The sequence below is a fragment of the Dermacentor silvarum genome, chromosome 1 (genome assembly GCF_013339745.2).
Source record: "Dermacentor silvarum isolate Dsil-2018 chromosome 1, BIME_Dsil_1.4, whole genome shotgun sequence".
NCBI lineage: Eukaryota > Metazoa > Arthropoda > Arachnida > Ixodida > Ixodidae > Dermacentor > Dermacentor silvarum.
Window position 1 is genome coordinate 272,242,233 of NC_051154.1, and position 27,375 is coordinate 272,269,607.

The 27,375-nt window shown below is 46.3% G+C and overlaps 1 protein-coding gene across 2 annotated transcripts in view; it reads left to right on the forward strand.

The window, feature by feature from the left end:
* LOC125942168 (uncharacterized) overlaps positions 1-27,224 on the forward strand; it is a 120,397-nt gene extending 93,173 nt beyond the window's left edge. For both annotated transcript variants that reach the window (XM_049660330.1, XM_049660331.1), the window contains exon 2: positions 26,559-27,224. In XM_049660330.1, coding sequence (XP_049516287.1) covers positions 26,559-27,094 — 536 coding nt within the window. In that variant the 3' untranslated portion in view covers positions 27,095-27,224. The remainder of the gene's footprint in view (positions 1-26,558) is intronic.
* Positions 27,225-27,375: the final 151 nt, after the last annotated feature.

Genomic DNA, 27,375 nt, shown 5'->3' on the forward strand with positions numbered 1-27,375 from the left:
ATAGTCGCGAAGCCACGGACAAATCAGCGGAAGTACGACGCTAATCCGAGAAAGCTGCGAAGGTCTTTAGGTGTGGTTGGTGTTGAGAAATGCTGTACAGCAGCGACCTTGTCGGGATCTGGCTCAATGCCGTGCTTGCTGACCACGTGACCTAATACTTTGATGCTGCGGCTCGCAAATCGACACTTCTTAGTATTGAGCTGGAAACCGGCCTTGGCTAGACACGTGAGAATGTCGTCTAAACGTTCTAGGTGCTGCAGGAGAAGCTGGACGAAAAGATGACAATGTCATCCAGGTAACATAGGCAGGTTTCCCATTCGAGGCCGCGTAGTACGGTGTCGATCATTCGTTCAAATGTGGCTGGCGCATTGCACAGACCAAGAGGCATTACGTTGAATTCGAAAACACCATTAGGTGTTGCAAATGCCGTCTTCTCTTTGTCGGGCTCATGCATCGGGATCTGCCAATATCCAGAACGCAAATCGATGCTCGAAAAGTATTCGGCACCTTGTAAGGTATCCAAAGCATCGTCAATACGGGGCATAGGATATACGTCCTTACGGGTAATTTTGTTTAGTGCCCTATAATCGACGCAAAAGCATACCGAACCGTCCTTTTTTTAACTAGGACAACAGGAGACGACCAAGGGCTTGCTGAAGGCCTTATAACGTTCCGTGCGAGCATGTAGTTGACTTGGTCTTTTATAACTTTCCGTTCAGCAGACGATACACGGTAAGGGCGGCGACGAATGACGCGGGATCCGTCGGTTTCGATGTGATGAGCGGCCACGGTTGTTTTACGCAAGCCATCCGAACACACGTCAAAGCAAGGTTGGTGTTTCCTTAAGATGGTCAGCAAGGCATCAGTCTGAGTTGGGCTCAGATCTGAACTCACAGTGGCCCTGAGAGCACTGGGTGAACCGTCCGTGGGCGTACACTCGGCGAAGGAGGAAACAGGCGAAGCAGTGACGACACATACTGGTGCTGCGTCGATAAGCATGGCAACAGTGGACCCCTCCGGCAGCAGAAGTGGCTCTGACGTCGTGTTGTAGGCGGTCAGACTGGCGCAGCCGCGTGAGAAACGCACTAGAGAAGAAGCGATGGCAATTCCCAGAAAAATTCAGCGCTGAGAAGGGGAAACCACTGCGTCGCCGTCGATATTTTCGCTAGATCTAATGGTAAGAATGCGGGCTTGGCCGGGTGGAAGAACAAAATCTGCCGCTGTGACAAGGTGGGGCGGCGAGGAATCGGCAGCGTCACAGAGCTCGGTGTCCGTAATATGTATAAGTGGTTGTCCGCACAAAATGACAGCAGATGCAGCTGACAAGAAATCCCAGCATAAGGTGATCGGATGAGTGCACGACGGAAGCACAGTAAACTGTATATGATGGCGAATTCCGTCGATGAGGACACGAGCAGTCCGGTAGGGTAAATCGGACTGTCATTGGCGCCACATAAGACCGGACCAACATACGGAGTTTGCACTTTTCGTAGACGGAAGCATAGTGCGCGATGAATAACAGAAATGGCGGCGCCAGTGTCAGTAAGAGCGTCGACAGAAACACCTTCCACACAAACAGCGAGTAAATTAGTCGGGTGAGCAGGAGGAATTGGGACAGTTCGCAAACAAGCAGTTTCTCCTCCAAAAACTGCAGCGTCTAGTTTTCCGGATGGTTGTCGAAAGTGGAGGCAGGACGCAGGGGCGATGAAGTACGGCGGAATGAAGACGGGGAACGACGACGGGGTGAACGAGAAGACCGGGGCATGTTTTGGGACAAAGGAGGTGAGGGCGAGAGACGTGACGAGGATATATAGAGTCCTGGAACGCAGGCGTCCGCTCTGGGCACATAGTCTCTCTCATAGGCGGAATAGCCACGTCGTTCATCATGCTGGCGCCGGCGGCAGAAACGATAGATACGACGACGTATGCCAGAGTAGAAACATACTGGGCGGAAAGGGCGCCACGTAGAGTCGTATGGTTGCACGGGGGCCTTCGCTGCCATCGAGGCCAGGTGGTCGCAGACAACGGTGGTGGGTGCAGAAGGAACTGGGACCGCAGGCCGCGAAGCAATCTCGGTGTAAGAAGGTGCACAAACAGGCGCAGGGGACTGGGCATGTGTGACACTTGGCATGGACGCCAGTTCTTCTTTAATGATCTCGCGCAAATTGGGAGGAGGAGCGCGCAAAGACGCAATGGTGGTGTTGGCTGGACCATAGCCGTGAAGCTCCTCTCGCACAATGATGCGGATGAGCGCTCGCAACTCGTCGTTGTCGGTAAGGTGAGCGTCGCAGGAGGCGCGTGGAAAACGAAAAGCGCAGATCGTCGCAAGGCTTTGGCATGTCGTGATGATGTCAGTAACTGAAGTGGGGCTCTGGACTACAAGAGCGTTTAAGGCAATGGAGTTGATGCCCTTCAGGATATGGCGGATACGTTCCCCTTCAGGCATGTCACTCTGAGCGTGACGGCAGAGAGTCAGAACGTCTTCAATGTAAGATGTATAGGATTCCTCGGCTCCCTGGATGCGGGTAGCGAGCTTCTGTTTCGCTACTTCGGAGCGCCCAGCAGATTTGCCAAATATCTGTCGCAGCTGCGCAGTAAATGCTCGCCAATCAGGAAAGTCGCGCTCATGGTTGAAAAACCAAGTTTGGGTGACCTGCCTCAGGTAGAAGGCAACGTTGCGGAGCTTGTTTGACTCGTCCCAATGGTTGCAAGCGCTCACCCTGTCGTACTGGTCAAGCCAGTCTTCCACGTCTTCGCCGCGAAGGCCAGAACAAACTCGAGGGTCGCGTTGCGGTGCGGTGACGCACCAAATAGGCCCAGCTGGCGGAGCTGAGGTGGTAGCAGCAGAGGATGCGGTGGTTTGTGCCATGACTGGTGTTGGCGAGCACAACCGTCGACCAGAGCGGAGCTCCAGGGGTGACCGGTGGAGCAAGAGGATGAAGACGATGATGAACTGCACAGTGAGCGCTCACATATATATATATATATATATATATATATATATATATGCAAGTGTTATTGATATGCTGTACGACGCGAAACAGTCGTTTCCGTACGAATGTAACGCATGACAGCACTACTGCAGTCTCAAAGGTGAGTGACCGATGCAAGTGCGGACTGTTATTCCGAATGATTGTGCTGCCGGAGAGTTGTGGCTGTTGCGCAGAGGCGCAGTTCCTGAGAGAATTAACGCAGGGGTGTTAATAAGTCTGGCTATTAAGCTGCTAATAAGCCCTGCTAATAAGTTTAATAAGCTGTCATTCAATATAAATGCCCAATTTTGGGGCAGCCTGTAAATCTGCTAACTTGATTCAGGCAAGGAAAACTTTTTTTGACAGTCTCACCATGTTTGCAACCCATTAAAACTGGGTGCCCCGTGTGCTACCGCTCTCATCTTCTTGAACGAACGCAGCAGATCTACACATATCTGTACGTGTATGGGAGGTATGCCGTTTCTCTAATTGCTTCATTATTGTCGTTATGATAGTGCGCCGAATAACTGAAAGCAGCCGTGTTTATTATACAAGCTGCTTAATTGAGCGGACAGACATTTGGGAATGGCATTACATTTATGTACGAAATATAGGATAAGCGTAACATGTTTTTCTCGGAAATCAGACTCGAGAATAATTTATTTTGTTTACACTCCTAGAAGAAAGATGAAGAACGCAGCCACCTGTCTTTTTTTTAGTTCAAACAAATTTGTGGGTTTTACGTGGCAAAACCACGATTTGAGTATGAGGCACCCGGTTTAAATTTCCTCACCTGGGGCTTTTTAACGTGCACCTAAATAGAAGTACACGAGTGTTTTCCATTTGTTCCCATGGAATTCCGCGACGGATTGAACCCGCGAGCTCCAGTTTAGCAGCGCAAAGCCGTATACACTATACCGGGTGTTCAAAATTAAGCTTTAGGGAATTTTTAAAAATATCCTGTGGCAGTTAGCACAATTCTTATTGATGAGCTGGGTTATTCGAAGAGGCGGATATTAGTAGCACGAGAAATCGAAACACCTATTCAACTTATTAACAAAATTGATCATTGAACTTTTAGTTAATTACTTTACGACACATATTGCAATTTACGAATTGTAGCCGGTGAGGTTCCAAACGCATCCACTTGAAATGAATTTCCAGAATGACACCAGAATGACACCGACCGCGATAAATGACCCCGTACCAATTACTCCACATTCTGTTACGCCAGGAAGGCGGAAACTTGAATAGAATGTTGCGCTGCAGTTTTTTTTCAATAACAATGCTTCCCGCAAATCTGAGTGCCCGCCGCGGGGGCTCAGTTAGCTAAGGCGTTGCGCTGCTGAGCATGAGGTCGCGGAAGCGAATCCCGGCCGCGGCGGCCGCATTTCGATGGAGGCGAAATGCAAGAAGCCCGTGTGCTTGCGTTGTAGTGGACGTTAATGAACCCGAGGTGGTCAAAATTAATCCGGAGCCCTCCACTACGACGTGCCTTATAATCAGAACTGGTTTTGGCACATAAAAAACTCCAAAAGAAGAAAGAAATCTGAGTACAAGGTGCCGGATGGGGCAGATATGCTTTACTTGTTTGAAGCGGCAAGCAGGAAGGTTACATATGTTTCTCCGTTTGAGTTTCGCAAGACCTACTGATAGGAAACTATATGCGGAAGAATACACACTAAAGATACATGCTGCTTGAAGAACGAGAAAAATATTTGTTCTCCAAAGGGAACCGTACAATAACATCGTATAATGAAAGCCGACACTGGGGCCGCAATGCACGCGCAATCACCGAGCGGCATTAAAAAATAAAATGAAGAGAAAGAAAGGCATTTATTCTTAAGACATATATACATGTCATATTCAATTATGAACACCGTTTGAGAGGTCTGAACGCAAATACCAGCGCGCGAAGTAGAGCGAATCACCCTGCCGAGCAGTATCGCCAGCAGTTTCCAGCGGCGCGACCTTGATGCGGCCCAATCCACTTCGATCGCAGCGCCGCCACAGTATTTTTCCACGTCGGGCGCCTCACTGCAAAGCATGCGCCGCCCCAGCCGCTCGTCCCACTCGACCATATTCTAGTACTCTCTAGGCGCTAGACATACGCACCAACATTTCTTTTGGAGAATCATTTCTAGAGAAGAAAAAACTTTACGGACAAAGGTTGTATGTTTTCCAAACTATCCAAACTTTCCTTTCATGAATTGAATCAGGATTAGCGTGTTTTGCTCTTCGTTCTTTATTTGGCAAATATTTTGAAGCAGCGGCGTGTCATGTTTCTGACTCGTAAAGTTCCTCGGTGCGGTCACCATCTGATTATTTTCAGCCTAATCGCTCGCGGGTGTGCTCAGTTCCGGTGGATTTGTTCTTGCTGCGCACAAGGCTTGAAGCGTGTATGTAGCTGTTCTGTAGATTGTATTACATTCTAGCAATGACGTATTATCGCTAGTACAACTCGGTTACTCTTGTGGACCGCCACGAAACAATCAGCTTCAACAATTTCTGTGCTATCGATGTAGTAACGTCATTTATTGTGCGTGTATAGTGCGCATATATTCAAGTGTGCCCCCATTCACGTATTGGCACGTTAACGAATTAGTGGGCGCATGTGTCCGCGCCAGTTTGGATAGAGGTGCGTCGATACTGTGTGGGAAACTACATGCGGAAGAAACCTACTATTACAGCAAGCGGCGTTAATCCCTTTGTCATTGTTTAACGAACTGTACTCACACTTGCCGACGTACCGGGGCTGAAGCCCTTTCTTTGAAGGTTAGCGATACAATGCTGGCGGATGAGGAAAGCTCTGTATCCCCGTGGAAAGCCGTGCATCTCGAAGTGCCGGAAACACGTTCGCACAGTTGCAGCAGCGGTCCGCGAACTTGGCGACACAGATTCATTCCATATTCCTTATTATGCCAGTCACAATTTTTGCAGCGAACTACTGCACGCGTATTCAATCCACATGAATCAATTAAGCATGATTTGAGCACAGCGCGTTGGCGAAAACTCAGTTGCATTTACGACAGCTGATCGCCATGAAGAACGCTAGAAGCGGTAATGGTTTCGTGAGCGTGCGCGGTCGCTGATACGACGTACGGCGTGCCGCCGAAAGCGCCATCTCGTTTCTCTCGAACGAACTGCTCCGCGAAAAGGGTCAATACACCTCTGGTACAATGGCTAAATTTTATGGTATGTCCGTTGTGATCATAAACATCATTGATTACTAACAAACGAGGTGTATACGTTGTCGTATACAGGGTATCCCAACTAATCTGCACCAAGATTTAAAAATATGCAAAGCCACCTAGCTGAACAGAACCAAGATAATGTTGTTTGCTGTCGCTTGGAGATACTCAGACTATTTTTTGCATTCTGCTTAACTGTATACTTAGTCGTAATTTTTCAACTTCTAAAATATGATAATTGGATGAAAAATGTCAATCAGAAAATTGTAGACGAACATTTAGAACTCCCGATACAGTGTTCTGTTGCTCAATACGTGCAACATAAAAATGTTTTTCCAGGCCACGCAAAGTGCCTTGAGTAGCCAGTGGCGCAGAATTACCTTGGTTCTGTCCAGCTATGTGGCATTTTCATATTTTTAAATCTTGGTGCAAGATAGTTGGCACACCATGTTTATCTTAAATTTATGGCAAGGTAAAAGCTGCCGAAGACGATATGACATTCGCTGGTGGTATGAGATTAGGACATTAACCCGTCGGCATAACATTGAGTTGGAGAGAGGTGTTTGCAAATAATGGAAAATCGATGACATATGCCTTATTCCACCAGTGGACATAAAAATAGGGTTGCTAGTTTTAATGGAGACTATCTGAGGCACCTTGGCCGCTACTCCATTTTTAGTCATTATGGAGGTGTTCTTTGCTTTCTCCTGAATGAGATGTGAACTGTTCAGGATAGATTAGAAGGTGAATTGAGTTTTTCATGTACGTAAGCATTAGTAAATTGGGCCCGCTTCGGGCTTCTAAGCGATACTCTGCGTCTATTTAGTGCTGCGGCATTTTTTGATGACATGTGTCATTTATAGCCGCGATAGCCACTATGAGCTCACTCTCTTAAGTGTTTTGATTAGCGATGTCCGCCACTCTCCGTCGCTGGAATGGAAAAATTATTGGCGAAAAAATTACAAAAAATAAATATTCTCATTGTACCGCGATAATTCCAACTTACGACGAAGAGGTTCGTAGTGCAGGATTTTACCTTTCAGCGACTTTTTTAAAAGTGATTTTAAAGTGATTTTTCGAAGTTCGATTTCATAGGGTACTTCACGAACTTTCCGAGGGCTGACAATCTATCTATCTATCTATCTATCTATCTATCTATCTATCTATCTATCTATCTATCTATCTATCTATCTATCTATCTATCTATCTATCTATCTATCTATCTATCTATCTATCCATCTATCTATCTATCTATCTATCTATCTATCTATCTATCTATCTATCTATCTATCTATCTATCTATGTATGTCTTCAGTAAGCTGTGCCGTCTAATGAGCAAAGACATAAGTAGTCACGTCATCGTCATCTGACGCAATGAAATATAGAATGGCACGCAGATTCAAGTTCTTTTTTTCTTTCAAGTCCTTTGTAGCACGTCCCAAAATAATATCGCGTAATTTCAACTGACAATAAAATCCTCTATTGTTTCTGGTACACTGCAAAACATCAACTTACCGAAGACAAAAAAATTGAGAGCCCTACTGTGAAGATTTAAGCCAGATAAGCTGTGACTATGGTGGGTTTTCTAAGATGAGCATTGCCCCCCCCCCCCCCCCCCATCCCCCCCGAATGAGAATGGGGCTATCGTCGTTGGGCTTCACCCAAAAGAACATGTCTATCATAACGTTCCGGTTGAGAACTCGCGTTGAAACCTGGCCGTCACACCCTGGAAGTTGGCGCTAGTGTTGCCGAGGCTCGTACCAACGTTGTTGAGTTCCTGGAGTGCAAGACGACGCTGTCGTTTGGTCTCAACATCGCGCTCCCTCAACTCGGGGTCCACGCCTCTTCGCGGACGCTTCGCGTTGGCTTCGAAAGCCCTCATGCTGGACGCGTCGTCAGTTGCCCATGAATGGCTTATACCCCCTTAAGGAATGGCTCATACCCCCAGGGGCGGTTCCAGGTTTTTCCTGAGGGGGGGGGGGGGGTCAGCTTCTGTCAATAATGATAATGATGATGATGATGGTAGCCTTTCTCATTTACCGAAATTTACCGTTTTTCCTCACGATACACCCGCGTTTTATACGGCTAAAGCAACATCTGTAGCCCTCCGTGGTGGCTCAGTCAGCTCAGGCGTTCAGCACGAGATCGCGCGATCAAATCCCGGCCGCGGCGGCCGCATTTCGATGGAGGCGAAATGCAAAAACGCCCGTGTTTTTGCGTTGTAGGTGCAGGTTAAAGAACCCCAGGTGGTCAAAATTAATCCGGAGCCTTCCACTACGGCGTGCCTCATAATCAGAACTGGTTTTGGCACGTAAAACCCCAGAAAGAGGAAGAAGACCTGTAGCGAAGCCAGGTATCGGTTTCTCCGAGCTTATAGGAAAAGGACGTTACCCAATACAGCCATGTGCATTGCGTCTGCACCTGATAATACAGGGTGTTCAAAACTAAGCTTTACTGTATTGTTAAAGTTAGGCACTGGGAGGCACGCGAAGACCACCTGTGCAAATAAGTTATGTGGCTAGGGGGGCACAAAGTGAGATGATAATTATCGCTGTGAGCAGCCCAATTAACTAAAATTGAACAATTATTTTGGTTGACTGCAGTAAGTGGGTATGTTTGTATTGAAAACTTAGAGACAGTCGAGTTTCTACACAGTATCAGTCGGAAGAATTATTCTAGCGTGTCCGTGCTCCGAGACAGCAGAGTCCAAATTTCAATTGTCGTACTGCGCAGAATAATTGAGGTAAAGACGCGACAATTCTGATGAATTCCCGTGAATGATCATGAAGATCAGTGACCACTTCTGTGGAGGGATGGCGGTGCCATCTTCTCTCTTGAGTCGTGGTGGTGTGTTGACTAGAGGAAGGTTCTTGAATACGGGCGTAACGCTCCGCTCCAACGCAGCAACCACTACGCTGGTTGTTTACGATATGCGAATCACCGCGTATGAAGACTCACGACGCCACCTACAAGAAGAACGATGTGGCGTAGTAGGCGAGAGCGCTAAAGCCCCTATATATAGGAGCTTTAGAGAGCGCGAGCCAGCGTCTTCATGTTTTGTTTCCCACGCGACGTCATCCTTTTACACAAGGCGCGCATCTGCTCCCGTTTCTCTAACCACGCGACGCCATCCTAGGCCCGCGCGCTGGCGTTGGCCGTTGACGTCACGCTCCCCCACTTCGCAGCCGCGGCTCGAGGCTTCGCCCCGCTCCGCGAGAACGCCCACTCAGATAAATGGATCCGGCGGGCTTGAGCCTCCTATGCTTAATGTACGACAATAAAACTGCGAAGTTACAATGAAAAACTTGTAGCGTACGAACGGTACTGTGCTCGTACTGGATATTGTCAACGTGTAACTGTGATCACAATGAGTGCTACAGTTAAAAAAAGTTGCCTATGCGTAGTTCTTAGTTTAGCTGTTAGTTGTTATTATTTATATATGAACACTTCAGCAAGACATCTCTTTCATTAAGCAGGTTGGTCGTGGAACCAATGACAGCCAATGAGGCAACCGTTGACACCCCAAGGGGAAACTAAGTTAATCAGGTGCGAAGGCGCTCGAGCAGACCTCGGCGTGTTTGGCCAAAGGGACGTCCCCTTGCTCATTCGATGCCACCGACGGGACGAGTAAGGCACGGCAGGCGCCAGGAGGTCCAAAGTGTTCATGAGAAAAATTAACTACGGCAACTTCGCGACACCACACACCTACGGAATACAACTAAGCTTGTGAACGAGCTAGCTTTACGCCATCCCCCTGTCAGCGAGGGGGCGATGCAGAAATCTGAGGGGGGGGGGGGGGGTCAGGACATCCGGACATCCCCCCTGGATCTGTGCCTGCATACCCCCGCAAATGCGGCTTCCCCATTACGACGACAGAAGAGAAGTGAAATTCTACTCTGGAATGATTAGCGGCAACGCAGCCAGCTGTGGAAGCAGACGAGGAACGCGGGAGCCGTGGCACGAGCGCGTAACGAGCACGATCCCTAGCGCAAACTCTCCCAGCTCTGGCTCTCACAGCTCGGGGATGGGGCGCACGACGACGAGACCAATCTAGCGAGCCTTTTAACAGCTCCGCTGTAATGGCGTTTTTTATGCAAATAAGTGTTACAAGAAGGTTTCTGTGTTTTTTTGTAGAAAAATGTTTTCGTGAATCGCCAGAGAGGCGTCTGACGCACTCTGTTAGGTATGCAATGGCCTAGTTAAGCGGATAAGCCAGAGCGGTAAACGAGACGTGCAAAGAGCATGCATATGAAGTCACTGCACTTCTGTGTGGTCCTCCATTTTTGAATTTATGAGGCCAGATAGTCTCTTTAGGCCTGTAAGTGCTGGTGGGCTTGGTTTAGATCATCTTTTTAGAGCGAAGCTGTTAATGGCTCAGTCTTCGATTGTCGGGTCCGGATGTAGAAAAAAAGATCTCATTGGCGGTATGCTGTATGTGCGAGTGAAAGCGTGCGAGGGACGCGCGCTTTCCCGGGGAGCGAACGCAAGGCGGAGAGCAAACGCGACTTCTTTCGCGCGAAAAGCTATGGGGAGACGGGAGGGAGGAGAGGCGACATTTAGCAGCGGCGCCAAATACGTATCTTGCGCCGGGCGCAAGGGGAACTGGTGACTCAATCTCCCACGCGAAATGAGGACAGCAGGAAAGCAGCGCGGGAGGGAGGGGTTGCGGCTTCCGCTCTGCGAGCGACTTGTACTTTGCGCGGCGCAGGGCGGTCGCGCAGCGTATCTGGAAAGCGATCTGTATCACGGCTCCTACCTTTGTATGCGTTGTGCTTTCGCCGCTCAGTTTCCGTTGAAGTGATAGACTGCATGAACCTTCGCTCGCTGCTGCTCGCTCGCTTACTCACGCCAGCGTTTTGACAGCGGTTGTGTGCGGTCACACAAAGAACGCGCAGAACTGTTGTCGATGGCGGCGGCGTTTTGCCTGCCTTCCGCACCGAACGTGCGCGGCGTTGGTGACGTGTTTATGGAGCACGTACTAACCTTTACCGTATATCATATGGCGATGTAGCGTAGCGACAATAATGCCATGGTGCCTGTGGTCACTAAATAAGTGGAAACCACCGGATCATATATTTTTCTCATTCTTTAATAGTTCAAATAACCAATTACACCATCACATCTTAATCGTCATAATTGGAAACACAATTCCAAGTACAGCTTCGCTGGTCTTCCACCTCCACGCCATTGGAAGGGCTGACAGTTGTGTTCGACAGATAATTTGTTGCTTCTACTGCTTCCGTGTAAGTTCACATCCAATAATTCAGTCATTCACGCATGTTAATAAGCAAATGCTGTACCCAGTATAGGGGTGTCATCACACGATTCTCAACTTCCCTGTTTGTGGTTGGTTTTTCCAGTAAATGCCTTTCCACAGTATCTCAGCCACTCTGCTGATGCTACGGCGCTGGAGAAACTGATCCCGTAGAGCGTGATTGCGCCAGCAGCTGCCGTGATTGGCTAACGCACGCTCAATATCTGTCTACTGGATAGAGATAGCCTTCCTGCATCCTTGGCGTTCTAGCACGTCGCCTTCCCAGTTGGAGAGGCGGTCATAAGTTCAGTTTTCTTCTTTTACATGTGATGAAAATGATTGAACGCGTCTGCCTCGTTTTCATTAGCCTTCTTCTTCTAAGGCTCGGCTTCTTCCAATTTTTACTGAATGACGCTGACGTAGTCTTGTTTTTCTTTAAGGATAGTCTTCTTCTAAGGCTCGCCTTCTTCCAATTTTTACTGAATGATGCTGACGTAGTCTTGTTTTTCTTTAAGGATAGCGTAAGGCCTCGTAATGGGTGTACAGGAAATAATAATTTGGGAAAAGCAGAACCAATGCTGCAGAAAGAAGTTAAATAGTTGTTTTAGTAGACTAGTGGCAAAGTACGGGCATGTAAGAGCAGGAAAAAACGCCGAGTCTTTCTATTTCACGACACAGTGACGCAACTTCAACAAACGAACGTGAATCACACGACTTTTTTTTTTAAAGAAGATTCTTCGCTCCCATCTTCGCATGTTCACTTTGACAAACAGTGCAGGAAACACTCTAAGGCATAATATATTTCGCCAGAAATCACGTCACTTTTTCACATAACGGGCGAAACAATTTTTTTTAACTGTTCCTTCGCGTATCGATGTATGCTAGTCGGAGACACGTTTCAAATCAGCGCCTCCGTGTACACTGTTGTACAGTGTATACTTTTTGCGGTAGCACTGCTTGGAACTACATCCGGGAGACAATGACGAAAAAGGGGAGAGCCACCGAATCTTGGGCAGTGTGCAGGATTTACTCAAATGCACCAACTTTGCCACGCAGCCGGTGAGATCTTTCATCCCTCCTCATCTAGCTTGCTGCAAAGGCCTAGTCCGCGGTGTGTACATAAGCTTAACTCCACCAGAAATCCTTGAGATATTTTCTGCAGCAGGTGTAGTTTCCGTGTACCGCTGTACCAGACTTGTAGACAATAAGAGGATCCCTACAGAAACAATCATAGCGACATTTGCAGGGACGGCTCGCCCATCAGAGATAAAGGCATCTACAGGGTTGAACCCTTAGCTCCACGACCACTACAATGTCTCAAGTGCTGGCGGTACGGACACAGCGCTAATGCCTGTCGTTCAAGTGCTCGATGCCGATTATGCGGAGAAGAACATGATGCCAACGATTGCACGTCTCAGGAGCAGTCATGATGTTTATGCAATGCGAATCATGCTGCAGACTACTCCAACTGCCTTGCCAGATCCAAAGAAATCCAGGTGATTGAAATAATTGAGAGGCGACGGTGCTCTCGTCGAGAAGCTCTTGAAGAAATTCAGAGCAGGACCCAGTGTTATGCCGGTGTAACAGCCCGTCAGTCATTCCGCATGGATCAGTCACTGCCCCAGGCAATTACAGCAGCAATAGAAAAAGTGATGGAAAAGGCATTAGAAAAAATTCTACTAAATCTCTCTGAATCTTTGGCTACAGTAATATCAACGCAATTGGCTGGTATATCTCAGACACTAACAAAGAGTGCACAAAATACGGCCGCCTTACTTGCACCTCTTCCACCTCACCTCTTCCTCCTAACACTGTGGATTCAGTACGTCCTTCGACTTCCGCTCAGGTTGATCATGAATGCCATTCCGATTCAGACTCTCTAGGCAATCGTGATGTAGATATGGACACTCGAGTTCTTAAACGCACAAGATCGCCTAACAACAAAATGCCTCGTTCTCCTAACTCCAAAACAAAAAAAAGTGTGAAAGAATCACTTACGAGGACTGACTTTCTAAAAGACAGTATCCTGGACCAAGCAGTTGCGGCTGCTTGTCTACCGTCAACATAGGGTGCCTAAGGATACTGCAGTGGAACTGCCGATCTATACTTTCTGCAACTACAGACTTATTATATTTAATCCCCAACAATCGCCAGGCGTTATACTATTACAAGAAACTTGTTTGTCCGTTGACCAAGACTTTCATTTAAACAATTACAAGTGTTTTCGATTGGATAGACCTTCCCGAGGTGGCGGATCAGCTTCTTTCATTTCGTTTAAATTCTGTCATAAAGCAAAAATATTGCATCATACCCTATCATCCGAATGTCAAATCTTAATATTAGAAATAACTATTCCGGGTTGCGCCCCGCTCTCTATAATTAACTCCTACTTTCCCGCTGGAGTGCAAAACGTACGCCCACTTGATGTCGCAGTAACATACTGCAAAAAGAATATATTGTTTACGGGTGACTTCAACTCACGTCATGTGTCATGGGGCTTCCGCACAGACTCATCTGGAAAACATTTATGGGATTGGGCTAATGTTAAAAATTTTACATGTTTAAATGGTAAAGTTGCCAATTTCGTGCGTTCGCAGTCACGATCTGTCCTAGATTTGACATTTGCTAGCTGAGGCATTTCCATTTCTTCTTGGACTGTGGTTGATGCCGCCACTAGTAGTGACCACCGCCCGATTGTCATTGATATGAACAACCCCCTCATTTCTTTAAAGGGACACTAAAGAGAAACAGGAAGTTCAGCTGGAATAAAAGAGGGACCTTCAGGAATGCATGCAGTTTTCGTTGGGTGCAAAAATATGAGTTATTAGCGGAGAAATTCGTAAACAAAGACCAAATATCTCTTCCTCAATTTCTCTCACCCCATATTTGGCGCTGAAGCAGTGTCGTCACAGATTTCATTGCTCTCGGCGAATCAGAATGCCCCATGATACGTCACCGCTTGCGTAAACGGCCGAGGCACTGGATGCATCATGGCTGCATGCATGGTCGCTGCGTTTGCGTTCGCCGCGATGGATATCGTTGCTGCAGCTGAACCTTGCAACGAAGAGCTCGCCAGGGAAGTAGGACTGCATTTCAGCGATATTCAGTGAAACGGAGCGCGGAAATGATCCTCCGTGCTCGAGCGGTAGGTGTTTCCGCGTGCGATGGCGGTGAGCCGCCGGCCGCGCCGGCGGAGAGCTTCGTTTTCGTCGACGGAAGGCGAAGCGTCCGGTCCGCCAGGCGACGATGTTCCCGACAGAACAAGCGTAGAAAGTTGCGCACGTACTCTGTATGGTTATTGCGTGGCTTTATTTAATGACATTCAGCACTCACCGAGCCGCCAGTTTGCTGCTGCAGGGGCACCGGAAGGGGGTTTGATGAAGGCCGCATTGAGGGAACAGCTGCTCGAGAAAGGACTGGCCTCTGGGGCACGCCAAGATACTTTTCGAGGGCAGGATTATACACATAATCCGAGGGCGAGGAATGCAGAGAGCACACCATCGGTTTCTCTGGCTCTTTTGCCGTTTTATCATCGGCAGAGCACTGGGCCATTGCGAACGCCGGGGAGCCGGGGCTCACCGCGCGACACCACATGAAAGGACACAATCGAGTAAACACTGCCGCTGCTCCTGAGCAAGCACCTCGGGCCATTTATACAGCCCTCAACACTACACACACGAGGCATTTTCTGGCTGTTTCCAGCGAAGTCAACGTTTTTTGAGCCACGCAACACGCAACCAAACACCGTAGAGCGGAATAGGCGCGCGCGACGATGCATTCACCAAAAACGAAACTACGAAACTATCACGACCGGATGTATCACCATGCCATTTTTTCTTATTTAATTTTGTGCTAAACTTGTACTTCCTCGCTTGAAACGGTTTAAAAAGTTGGCAAATGCTGTTTATGTACGTTTAAGGTGTATTTCATTTTGCTGTTTTATTAACAGCGATAAATCGCTCTCGACCAATCGCGACCGGCCTGCATTTGTAATCTCCGACGTCAGAACGTGTAGTGCGGGAAATTCGAAGGGGCGTCAGCACCTATCCTTCAGTTTTTCGCTATTTTCTCGCCTATTAACCATCTGTTTGCAGTAAGAATGGTTTGGCTGTGATCGTGAAAGGATAATCTACCATTTAAGCTCAACTTCCGGTTTCTCTTTAGTGTCCCTTTAAATAAGCATACGCAGACATTTGTAGACTATTCCAAATTTAAAAATAATTTACAGTCCACTTTGTCTTCTAGAAAAGATATGGAAACAGATATTAAAGCGATGAGCCTTTGTGCAATTTTGAAGGGTACTACTAAAAAAAATCAGAATTTGTAGTATCATCAACAAAAGAGCGCATTGCCATGGTGGAATAGCGATTGCGCACGAGATTACCGACGCCGAAAAGCTGCATGGAAGAAACTTATTTCCAATCAGTGCCCTACTAATTGGAGTAATTATAAATATGCTGCTGCTACGTTTAAAAGAACAGTTTCCTTAGCGAAGGATAATTTTGATGAAAAACGGTACAACTTTCTATCGAAAAGTGATAATAAAGAAGCATTATTTAGGTTTCTTCGCTCTCGTGAGGCCTTTCCCGTGCCCATAAATATTGATTCAGTGGTTCTGTCACCAAAAGAATTATTAGAATCATTAAATAAGATAGCAAAAGCCTTAGAAGAGCGTTTACAACTCAGCTGCAAGTAAACTTCGTAGGGGTTCTATCAGGGGATGACCTTATAGTGGTATCAATGGGAGAACTTCAGCACGTTCCCTAAACCTTCTCCCCTTGCGCATGCTACTCAATCATAAACTGTTGCTAATAATGTTCCGCCTTATAAATACGGAGCTAGGTATTGAAAGTTTTACCCGTACTGACCTCCCTAATATTAATAACACAAGGTTTTCCGCACGTCGCAATTTGCTCCTTCCTAAAATTCGAACTAACTAGGGGAAATTTACTGTCATGTTTTCAGGTATATCATTGTGGAATTCGATTCCGTCCGATATCAAATCATGTGCATTTCAAGCCTTCAAGCGTAAAACTAAGGCATATTATATTAACTAATTACAGAACTCCTAGTATTTTTATTGTGCGACGTAAACGTTATTAAACACATTTGTATTGCACTGTTCCTAATTTTGTTTTTATATTTTTAATTGTTTTTTATGTCCCTATCAATTACATTACAGCATTGCTTGTTACCCATGCTACCACCACCTAGTTTCGTATTAAAACGCTGTTGTTTTTTTCTTCCCGATGAAGTCTTTTCTCTGTTGCATGTTCTTCATACTACAACCACATTTTTGTACTCAAAGCTCTGTTTTTTCTTTTTTTCCCTTTTTGTTTTTTTGTTTTTGTTTTCGCTGACAAACACAACCTTTGTATGATGTAGCCTGCTACTGTTTCCACAATTGTATTAACCCCCATTTGTTTCCTGTTTAGGAGGTCCCCCCGACAGCTTTTACTTCGGGACCTCCGATTGTGCAATTATGCTTCACCTGTTATATTTTTTGTACTATTGATGAAAATAAATTCAACTTCAACTTCAACGTTATTCGCCTGCTCCCTGGCACAGCTCCCGGTCCAGATCGCATTGCATCAGGCATGTTAAAAATATTGTTTGACCTTTCCCCACGAGACCTCCAATATCGTTAACGTTAACTCATGAACGCATGGATTCCTCCTGACTGGAAACTCGCAAAAATATTCCCCCCTGCTCAAAAACAAAGGAGCAGGATGGGACCCAGGTAATATAAGACCAATCGCATTAAGCTCAAATGTTATGAAATTAATAGAAAGGGTATTGCACATTCGTATTATGAAATTTTTAACGGATAATACATTATTGAGCCCCTGTCAGATTGGATTTAGACCCGAATGCTCGATATGGTGTGCCCATGTCGATTTAGAGGAATGCATTAAGCTTGCATGACACAGGCGGCAGTATGCAGCTTTAGTGACCCTTCATTTAGCTAAAGCCTACGACAGTGTAGAACATGTCTTACTCCTAAACGTTTCAAATAGCATGGATTTCCCTCGATATGTTATAAGTTGGATACATGAATTTTTAAAGGATAGTAAATTTTATTGTTCTCAGCGTGACTTGGTGACACAAAAATATATTCAAACAAGAGGAGTTCACTAGGGATCTGTCATTTCTACTATTTTGTTTAACATTTAATAAGTTCAATCCCATTGTGCGATTGTGTACAAGTATCTGTCTATGCAGATGACATAGCATTCTTTGCGTCTGCGAGTGATATTCACTCATTACAGAGTACACTACAGTCATACTTTGGAACACTTGAAGCCTGGTTTGCGAATATTCGAATGTCGCTCAATGTTAACAGAAGCGCCTTGATTGTGTTTCCATTGAATGTACCAATTAATATCTCTCCAATATCATCAGGAAATTATTCCTCAAGTTGGCTTTATCAAATATCTCGGTGTAATATACGACACCAACCTCAGCTAGCGAAATCACATTGATCACGTTAAATCTAGGGCGACACGCACGGTTGTCATGATTAGCAAACTTGGCCGACATCGCTCTGGGCTACGCAGAGACACTTTAATGATGATTTATCGTATGTATGTTCGTCCGATATTGGAATTTGGGTGCGTGCTGTTCTCCGGCGGGCCAGCGTACAAAATTAACCTCCTGGTTCTTCTAGAGCGGGAGGGAATTCGGAATTGTCTCGGTTTGCCAAAATTTATAGCTAACAATGTTTTATATCAAGAAGCACGACTGCCTACACTTCCCTGCAGATTCAGCATTCTAAATGTAAAAACATATTTAAACATTTATGCATCTTCTTTGAGAAGATCACAATTTGTATTTATTAGGGAAATGAGGGCATTTTTCGATGAGCATTGGTCCCGCCTACTTCGACCTCAAGTTTTGTTTGTACAAGCTGAGCTCGATCCATTAAATGTTAATATACGCGAGATTGCTTGTTCACACAAACCCTTACCTAAGATAATGATTGAGTTTGACGATATATTTTCATCGAATGCCAAACTCCTGCCCACTACATACTTAAACGGCATGTTGCAAGATCATATAACGCAACTAGGAATAGATCACGTGATCGCGACTGATGCGTCAATGAATGAAGAGAAAGCGGGTGTGGGTATTTTCTCCGAATCACTATCCTGGTCTTATGCAGTAAGCCTTCCGGATTTCACACCTATATTTTTGGCTGAACTAGCAGCGATTATCCTAGCTCTGCGGAAACTTCCTTCAAATTGCTCAACAGTGGTTATAGTGACTGATTCACTGTCAGTATGTACATCGCTCACTTCATCTGCAGACACTACTGGAACCAATAATTTTAATTGTTAACCCCTCCGAACTTAAGTCTGGTACGATTGGTATGGGTTCCAGGTCATCGTGGTATATTCTTAGATGAAATGGCTGACACACTTGAGCGGATGTCTCTTGATGGACCAGTTATGTCTGTCATGCCTAGTTCGGCTTATGTCACTGCGGCTAGGTTTAGAAATTTTCCCTATTACAAGATTCTACAAAACTGAAAATACAAATGTCGGAATTTAATCATTTGTCCTTATTCGTGGGACAATAAATGGTGCCCAACACGTAAATTAGAAATCTCCATAACAAAATTACGCTGCCGAATCCCACCATTAAATTTTTACCTACACAGGTCCGGTCTGGCATCGTCCCCTCTGTGTCCTACCTGCCAGGAACCCGAAAACATTGACCACTTTCTATTATTTTGTCGTCGCTTAAGGAATAAGTGGAAGAAATTTGAATTTTCATTCCCTAAATTGGGTATTTCTCCACTTACTCAAAATAGCCTCTCCTTCGGGGCTTCTTCAATGGGCTTTAGCCACAGGAACATCTGCATGGCCCTCTGTGACTATATCTGTGACACAAAAAGACTACCCAGTTAATTCTCGAAATAAATAATTTGATAACTGATTAAATCGCCAATTGTTGTTTCGAAATTATTCTAATACCACCAAAATGTTTTTGCTCTTTATATACATTTACAATGATTTTAATTCTGTCTCTGCCCTGTAAATCTCTTTCCAAATTATCATAAACACTATACTTCACCCTGATTTACTTTTTCGTCTAGTTTTTTTTAAACTTTTTTTCCGTCTCCCCCGTCCGTTTAACCTTTAACCGCCGGCTTCTTGGCCAATCCCCCGTAGTGGGTAAGCTCCACGGATGAAGATCAAGCTAGCAAGCAAGCAGCGTGTGGCAGCGCCGAGCACTCACTGTTCTTCTGGTAGAAAACTATGTGGCCAGCGTGTGTTCCTTGGTACGTTTGGTACTACTGGAGTCTTGGCACATTCAGAACACGGCGGGTAATATAAACCGCGTGAAGGGCATTCTTCGTTCTTTTTATGTTGATGGCCTTGCAGACGCGACGAAGGGAAGAAAGGACCCCCCGCTCTAGGTCATCAACACCATAAAAACTCGTCCCCCCCTGTCGCTCGTCAACGCATTCCCGCGATTAAAGGGCGCCCAGCATCGGTCAACCCAGCCGACCAGCGACGCCGAAGCCCTCCTCCCCCCCCCCCCCCCACCCCACCACCTATTTTGTCTGTCTAGAACAGGTGCCCTGCCAAGTGTCTCCGCACCTTACGCTCTCTCCCCCTTCCTCTCCTTTGTTACTACGGACCTTTTAAAAGCGGCACACCGCCACCTGCGAAGAATACCCTCTGAAGAAGGAGCCGAATGTGTTCCGAAACGTCGGGCTAGTAAATTTCCTTATTTGGTTGGAGTCAATCTCCAAGTCTTAAGCAGTTTCTGTGAACATTTAAAAAAAAACCTGCATTAGGATTCTGGCTGAATAATCTGAGCGCATCATCGCACATCCTGTCATTGTATTTGACGTGATTTCTATTTTTTGACTCATACCAAGGCTATTGCTACTAATAATTTAATGTATTCTGCTAGTGTTTTAGTGTTTTCCGTGTATAAATTACTTCACTGTGCTTCTTTTGTAAGATATGTATGCCCTCCCTGCAACGATAACGAGATCGGCAGTATTGCACTTCGATGGAGGCGAAATGCAACAACGCATGTGTGTTTGCGTTGTAGTGCGCGTTAAAGAACCCCAGGTGGTCAAAATTAATCCAGCGCCCTCCACAACGGCGTGCCTCATAATCAGAACTGGTTTTGGCGCGTAATACCCCAGAATCAGGGGTTAAACAGCATTTCGACTTTGGGAGGGGGGGGGGGTGGATAGGAATATTGCTTATGTTTTCTTTTTTTTGAGCGAAAGGCCAGGGGGGGGGGGGGAGGTACAAGGGGCTAGCGCTCTTTTTACCACGTTGTTTTGTCTAATTAAGGCTTAACGCTTTTTTTAACAAATGGTGACGGCAAAGCTGCTCATTAGCAGAAGTACACCAATCAAGCGTTTAAGCAAGCATTTAAACCACATCTTACAAGGAAGTTCGTCCTTGTTGGTGCAGGTAGAGCTGTTGTTGTGCAAACAATACTACAACGAAGGTGGAGACAGGCAGGAATGAACGAGCGCTGTATGGAACGCCGAAATGTGACTAGTTTTTCAGGATTATAAATTCAGTACTATATTTAAACACTCATGGCATTCTATCACCACGTTTGAAAATTGCAAGAAGATAAGGGACATTATGTAGAGTTTTCATTTGATTGCACGAAGTTTATTCTTTTTTTTTCTATGCAGAACAAAGTAAAGCAAGTTCTTAATCTACAAGTCATATTGAAAGAAAAAAAAGTGCAGACATTTCCAAAACTAAGTACAATATCACTTTGCACGAGAAAAAAAAAATACCAAGCACAATAGGCACGAAGAAGCCATATATTTAAACAATACAATTAAAATATAGCAACTAAGAACAAAAAAATCACAGCATATCCACGGGGTGAATGATGATGAGTGGGCGAAGCTCCGGAGGGAATCATCGGATCTCCCGCTTAAGGGGACGCCAGCACAAACGCGTTAGAAACGTGCAGTACTCTCTAGTAAGGGGGAGGGGCCACAGCGTCTTACGCAGCCATTTACACATGCCGGAACGTGCACCGCGTTTGCCGACGCCATCACATGACTGCTGAGAGAGTATACCCCCCGTATTCATAAACGCTCCTCGACTTGAACTTGACTTGCCACCGCTTTGGGCAGCGCGTTCGAAACGCGTTGAAGGTAAGGCGGAGAGGCCACAGCGTCTTACACCAGCTTCTTACACGGGCCGTAACGCGCTAGCACAAACGCGTTAGAAACGTGCTAGAAACGCGGCCTTTCGTTAATGTTGGGTATTTATTGCCATCGTGGTGCGTATGTCCTTGTCCACTTCGTGGCGTAGTGGGCTAACGCCGAGCGCTCGGAAGCGAAGGGTCCCTGGTTCGATTCCGCGCTACGGACACAACTTCAGAATTTTTTTTCTCATTTTTTTTCAGACTGGTTACACACTACTGGTTACACACTACTACTACGACGACGGGGACGGAACGGGTGCCGCTATAAGGAGCTTCGCCAATAAAAAAAAATGACGAGAAATCCCACGCCCTTGATGTTATGCGATGCAGTCTTAAGGAAAGTTAACGAAACGACAACGAGAGCACCAAGACGTAGGCGGCTGTTTGATGACGTATACATGACGCGCATGTCATGGCCTATCATTTATGTTCCTTTATACACTCTTGTCATACTATGCCAATTTTGGTACATACCAAGTTAACGAAACGACCGTGAGAGCACCAAGACATAGGTGGATAGATATAGATAGATAGATAGATAGATAGACACTCTCAAAGTGGTATGTGATCGCCAAGAAATGATTTGCATTAAAAAAGTATATATGCGCATCATGTCTGCTACAATCCGGTACATACAATATCCAAAGAAACTACTACCCCAACCGTGGCTGCCACATTCACAAAATAACAATTAAAAAAAAGCTATGACTACAAAAACTACACAATTGCACCATGTCACCCCGCACATAAATACAATACCCGACTTGGTTTCTTGGTTCACAGCATATAGGTTTGGTGCATATATGTATAGCGCAACCCACTACGGGGGATTGGCCATGAATCGGGTGACACTGGGTAGAAAAGGGAAGAATACTTAAATAGGATTTTCTTATTTAAGAATGAGATGTGAAATGAATTCAATTTTTCATGGCATATTATCTTAAAATTTGAAGTTTATACTTTTGTTTTCATGTAAGGCTTGGTCCACAAACTGCAAATATTCATCCGTTCCTAATATTCGGGATACTTAAAGCTTTGATAGAAATTTTCATCAGCACGTCGACATAGGCCGGTGTCATGTGACATCTATCTGATGTTAAGATCCTGTTCATGGTAGAAAAGCTTGTTTTAATGGCAGCAATTCCTACGGGAAGAGCAGTATTTTCATTGCAGTTGACAACAAAGTAGGGAACATTCTTTTTCTCTCGACCTCGCGCGCAAGCATGAGCAGTGCTTGCTGTAAAGCCAGCTCTCCAGAATACCGTCAGTAAATTCTACTCATTTCCCAGTCTAGTCATTCGGAGTGGATAACGAGAGCAATGTGCCATAGTTTAAATTTTACGACTAAGCACAGGGGTCATACTGTACCTATTGTGCATACGAGTACGTTGACTTGAAAATGGATAAACAGAAAGACCAAACGGAAATCTCGCATCTCATTCACGCGTAAGCGTTTACCGCGACCTCAAGGATTCTCCGCTCCGTGCAGGTCGCCGTGTAGCACTGTCGTATGCACGCTGAACATCAAAATTGTGCCTCAAAATTTAGATCATGTAGTGTCCACCTAGGCAAAGAGTAAATATTTATTAAAGCGATTACCACAGTGCATGGGTCCCGCGTAATTTTTTTCCAGGATGAGAGCCTGAATTGTGTTTTCTTTTGGGGGGGGGGGGGGGTTGTCCGGATACTCCGGGGGGCGGGGGGAGTGTTAGGGGGGGGGGTGTATAAATCCCTGCCCAGAAAGAAAGAGATCGGCAGTATTCGTAAAAAAAAACTAAAAAAAAAAAACAAAGGCTATGCGACTTCCATTCGCCTGCTTGAGCGCCTTTAACCCGCGCTCTTTTCGTTTCAGGAACGGAAACAGCCCTTTCCCCGCCTAACAACAAGAAGGATGCTGGGGAAGAGCCATTCGCACAATAAATGCCGAGAACATGAGAAAACTATAAACTACAGCAATGTAGTACGCGCAAGTTTGGCAGGGCTGGAGAAAGCGACCTGGCATCAAAACACTTCCGACAGACAGCACAACGCAAAAAAATACGCGAATGCTATGTTGCGTCACAACAGCTTCGCAGTCTCCATCGAAGATATATATCAATGTGCTCGAGTCCTTGGCGCCATGACGCCGCTTTCTTACACCTCGCGCGGCGGAGACCACCGTTTCAGTCGCTAAACTGGTGGTGAACAGATCAAGCAGCGCTGTTCCGGGCTTCTAGCGAGTGTTTCCTAGACGCCAGAGGTGTTTGTCTGTCATCGCGCCTCTCGCATTGGAACTGCAATTCTCTGTGTTCTGACAGGTTCGAAATCTCGCCGCATCTGCTATTGAATCTGCTTTCGAAATGGTGCACTCCAAGACTTCCAAAGGTGGAATTTGGGGGTGCCTCGGAATGCGGTCTCTATGAAGGGTATACAAGTTTCTTTATTTTGATACGCGACTCCGCCCCAGTCCCCTTTAAAAATGCAGCCGATTTCGCCCAAGCAGCTTCTGTCAGTCGGCTGGGCTGCCAGAGGTAGAATATCCGTCGCTTCGATGACGCTGTCTGCGCCCCTAGGCGATAATGTGACCTGGCCGCAGCGTCCCAGATAGCGTGTCCTCGGGGTGGGAAAATAGCCACGGGGAATTGGAATGTGAGAGGCATGGTTACACGCGAACACCTCTCCCTTCTAGTATTAACTCAGGGAGAGCCGTGCGTGGTCTGTTCATCATTTGAACGACAGAGGCTGTTGTCTCCGGGGCTTTGAGTTGGGGAAAACGTCATAATAGCGCCCGGAGATCCTGGTCACCAATGTATGAACATGTCATGTAGAACCCTCCTGTACGAGTGTGTGTGTGTCTGCATGTGTGCGTGAATATATGCACATACAAAGTAGTGCAAAACTTTTTGGATGTGTCGGGAGTTCAACCGTAGTAATACGACACCTCCCCCCCCCCCCCTCCCCCACGCCACCTTGCCTCGCACGCGAGAGAAGAAGCGCGCTTCCGCCCCGCCTTTTTCCCTCGCGCGCACGAGATTGAGCAGCAAGCGTTGGTTGACCCTCGCAAGCTTTCACTCGCACATACAGCGTACCGCTGGCACGCGGTGACGATGCTACCGTATTTGGACTTTATACGGAACCTCACTGTGACGTCCACGACCACGGCAGAAGCCCGCTTCGAGTGTCTATACAATAGTTATCGCAATACAATGTAACCGCTCACTTCACTATACATTATCTCACTCATGCCTGAAACTTGGATTATTACGACCTTATTGAGTGGTTTCTATCTTGGTGTGCACATTCTGCTGGCACGATAAGTCATCAGCGCGAGTGAGCTTGTACACACAAAGTGCTTCCATTTTTCCGCAAGCAAGATGAACCAATATTACCGCTGCTTATCGTTCAAGCATTCACCACGTTCCCACTCACTTCCACTCACTCATGTTCACTTAATAATATGTTCACTCATGTTCACGTAATATTATCATTTCGGGGATCGACAATAGGTTATAATAGCCACAAAGACGTTTGTTGCGCAGTGTTTGATTTTTTACTTGAAGCAAAACGATTACCCTGCTAATTATTGCAGCTTTGTTCTCCCTATAATATAATCATTCATATCAATGAAATTCGTTTCTCCAAAATTCTTATCAAAATTGCATTTATTCTCTCCTTGATTGTAACCGCTTTTAAAATTCAACCTTCGGTTAGTCTTACTGCTCGCTCGCATACTAGTCTAGCGATGCCAATGTTTTTTTCGACTGCTCGCTCGCACCGGCAAATGTTCACTCTGTCAAACACCGCGTGAAACACTTTAAGGATTACTGCACACAATATTTCGCCAGCTATCGCGTCACTGCTACGCGTTGCAGGTAAAAGCTTAATTTTTAAAACGTTTCTTTTGCGTACCAATCTATGCTTGTGTCAGACACGTTTCGAATCAGCACATAGTTTTTACGTCAGCACTCCTTCGAACTAGAGCGGGGAGACAGAAGAAGGCTGTCTAGGCTCCAGGCTTCTAGCGAGTGTTTCCTAGACGCCAGATGTGTTGGTCTGTCACCGCGCCTCTCGCATTGGAACTGCAATTCTCTGTGTTCTGACAAGTTCGAAATCTCGCCGCATCTGCCATTGAATCTGCTTTCGAAATGGTGCACTCCAAGACTTTACCCTTGGGATAATCAATGGTGTCCCTCACGTAAATATGACATCTCAATTACAAAATTACGATGCCGTATTCCACCCCTAAATTTTTATCTACACAGGTCTGGTCTGGCGATGTCCCCTCTATGTCATTTCTGCAATGAACCTGAAACCATTGATCATTATTTATTAAACGGCCGCCGATTCGCAACCCAGAGAAAGAAATACTTCGAAATTCCGTTCCGAAAATTAGGCATCGCTATAAACACTGAAAATATTCTATCTTTCGGGGCATATACACTGGGTTTTAGCCACAGGAACGTATGCAGGGCCGTATGCGAGTTCCTCGGTGAAACAAGGAGAATACAAAGGTAATTTACTGATATATTGCTTATTATTATTTTACAAAATTCCAATCTACGTTAATTTACTGATTGATTATTTATTAATTTCGAAAATTCCAATTAAACTGATTGAAATTTATTACCTTCTACCTTGATCTCCTTCCAAAAAGCACACTAATTCCGTACGACATAAAATAAAATACGGCTCTAACATCAGTTAGTTTCATTGCATAATTTCAACCCATCTGTTTAACCGCCGGCTTCTTGGCCAATCCCCCGTGGTGAGTATGCGCCATGGCATAGGAAGCAAGTAAGCAAGCGGGGAGACAATGACGAAAAAGAGGATAGCCAGCGAATCTCGTGCCGCGTGTGGCTGCGCCTAGCACTCGGTGTTCTTCTGGTGGACGACCATTCGTACGGTGCCGTTTCGCCTTAATTCCAGCGACGAGCGGCGCAATGGATGCCAGCACAGGCCAGGATTCCATCAACCGGGGAACGCAGCAGATGACTCCCAGGGCACGGTATGCGCTGGCTCTGCTGCCGGTGCTCAGAATCAACTGGATCGTCATGCAACAGAAGCTGACTGCCGTGAAGCTGGCTTTCTCCTCCAGAAGGCCCCTTAACTGCTCGCGGATTGAGCGCACATTGGACCAAGCTTCATACCTGATCGACGACGTCAAGCACGCCATGAGCGTGCTCCAGCAGGAGGTGGGTGACCTAGCAGCCAGGAACAGCGCCCTGAGACGCGAGAACGCGCTGCTCTTAGAAAGACTGATCCGTACGCGCCAGGAGGCCCGCACGGTGGGAAGCCATTCCAGAATGTCCGCCCCAGTGTTCGACGAGGTCGGCTTGGCTCCAGATGCAAGCTCGGGTTCAGCAACCACGGGTTCTTTTCAAGGAACTGCCATCCAAGACGCCACCGCACCCACTGGGCCACCAGACGTGTTCACGCCAGAGTCTTCTTCCACTTCTCAGGGCTCTGGTGAGAGTGTTGAACCCCATGACTAGCCGAGGAAGATTGAGAGCATGGGCATGCACTCTTCGGTTGACGCGGACCCGTGACGCGTCGTGGACGAAGCTTTGAAATGCCGTCAACTGAGGAAACTACGCGGGCATCGAGGTGTGAACCGAAATAAAGCCACCAAACCCATTTGCCTTCCTTTCTTCGTCATCGCGCTTGTCCCAAACTTTGGGCAGCGGTCTTATTGAGTGAGCTGTTATATGCTTGAGTGACGAGAAACCTGCACGTGCGGCACATTGGGCGGGTTGGTAAAGTTGCATTCTCAATG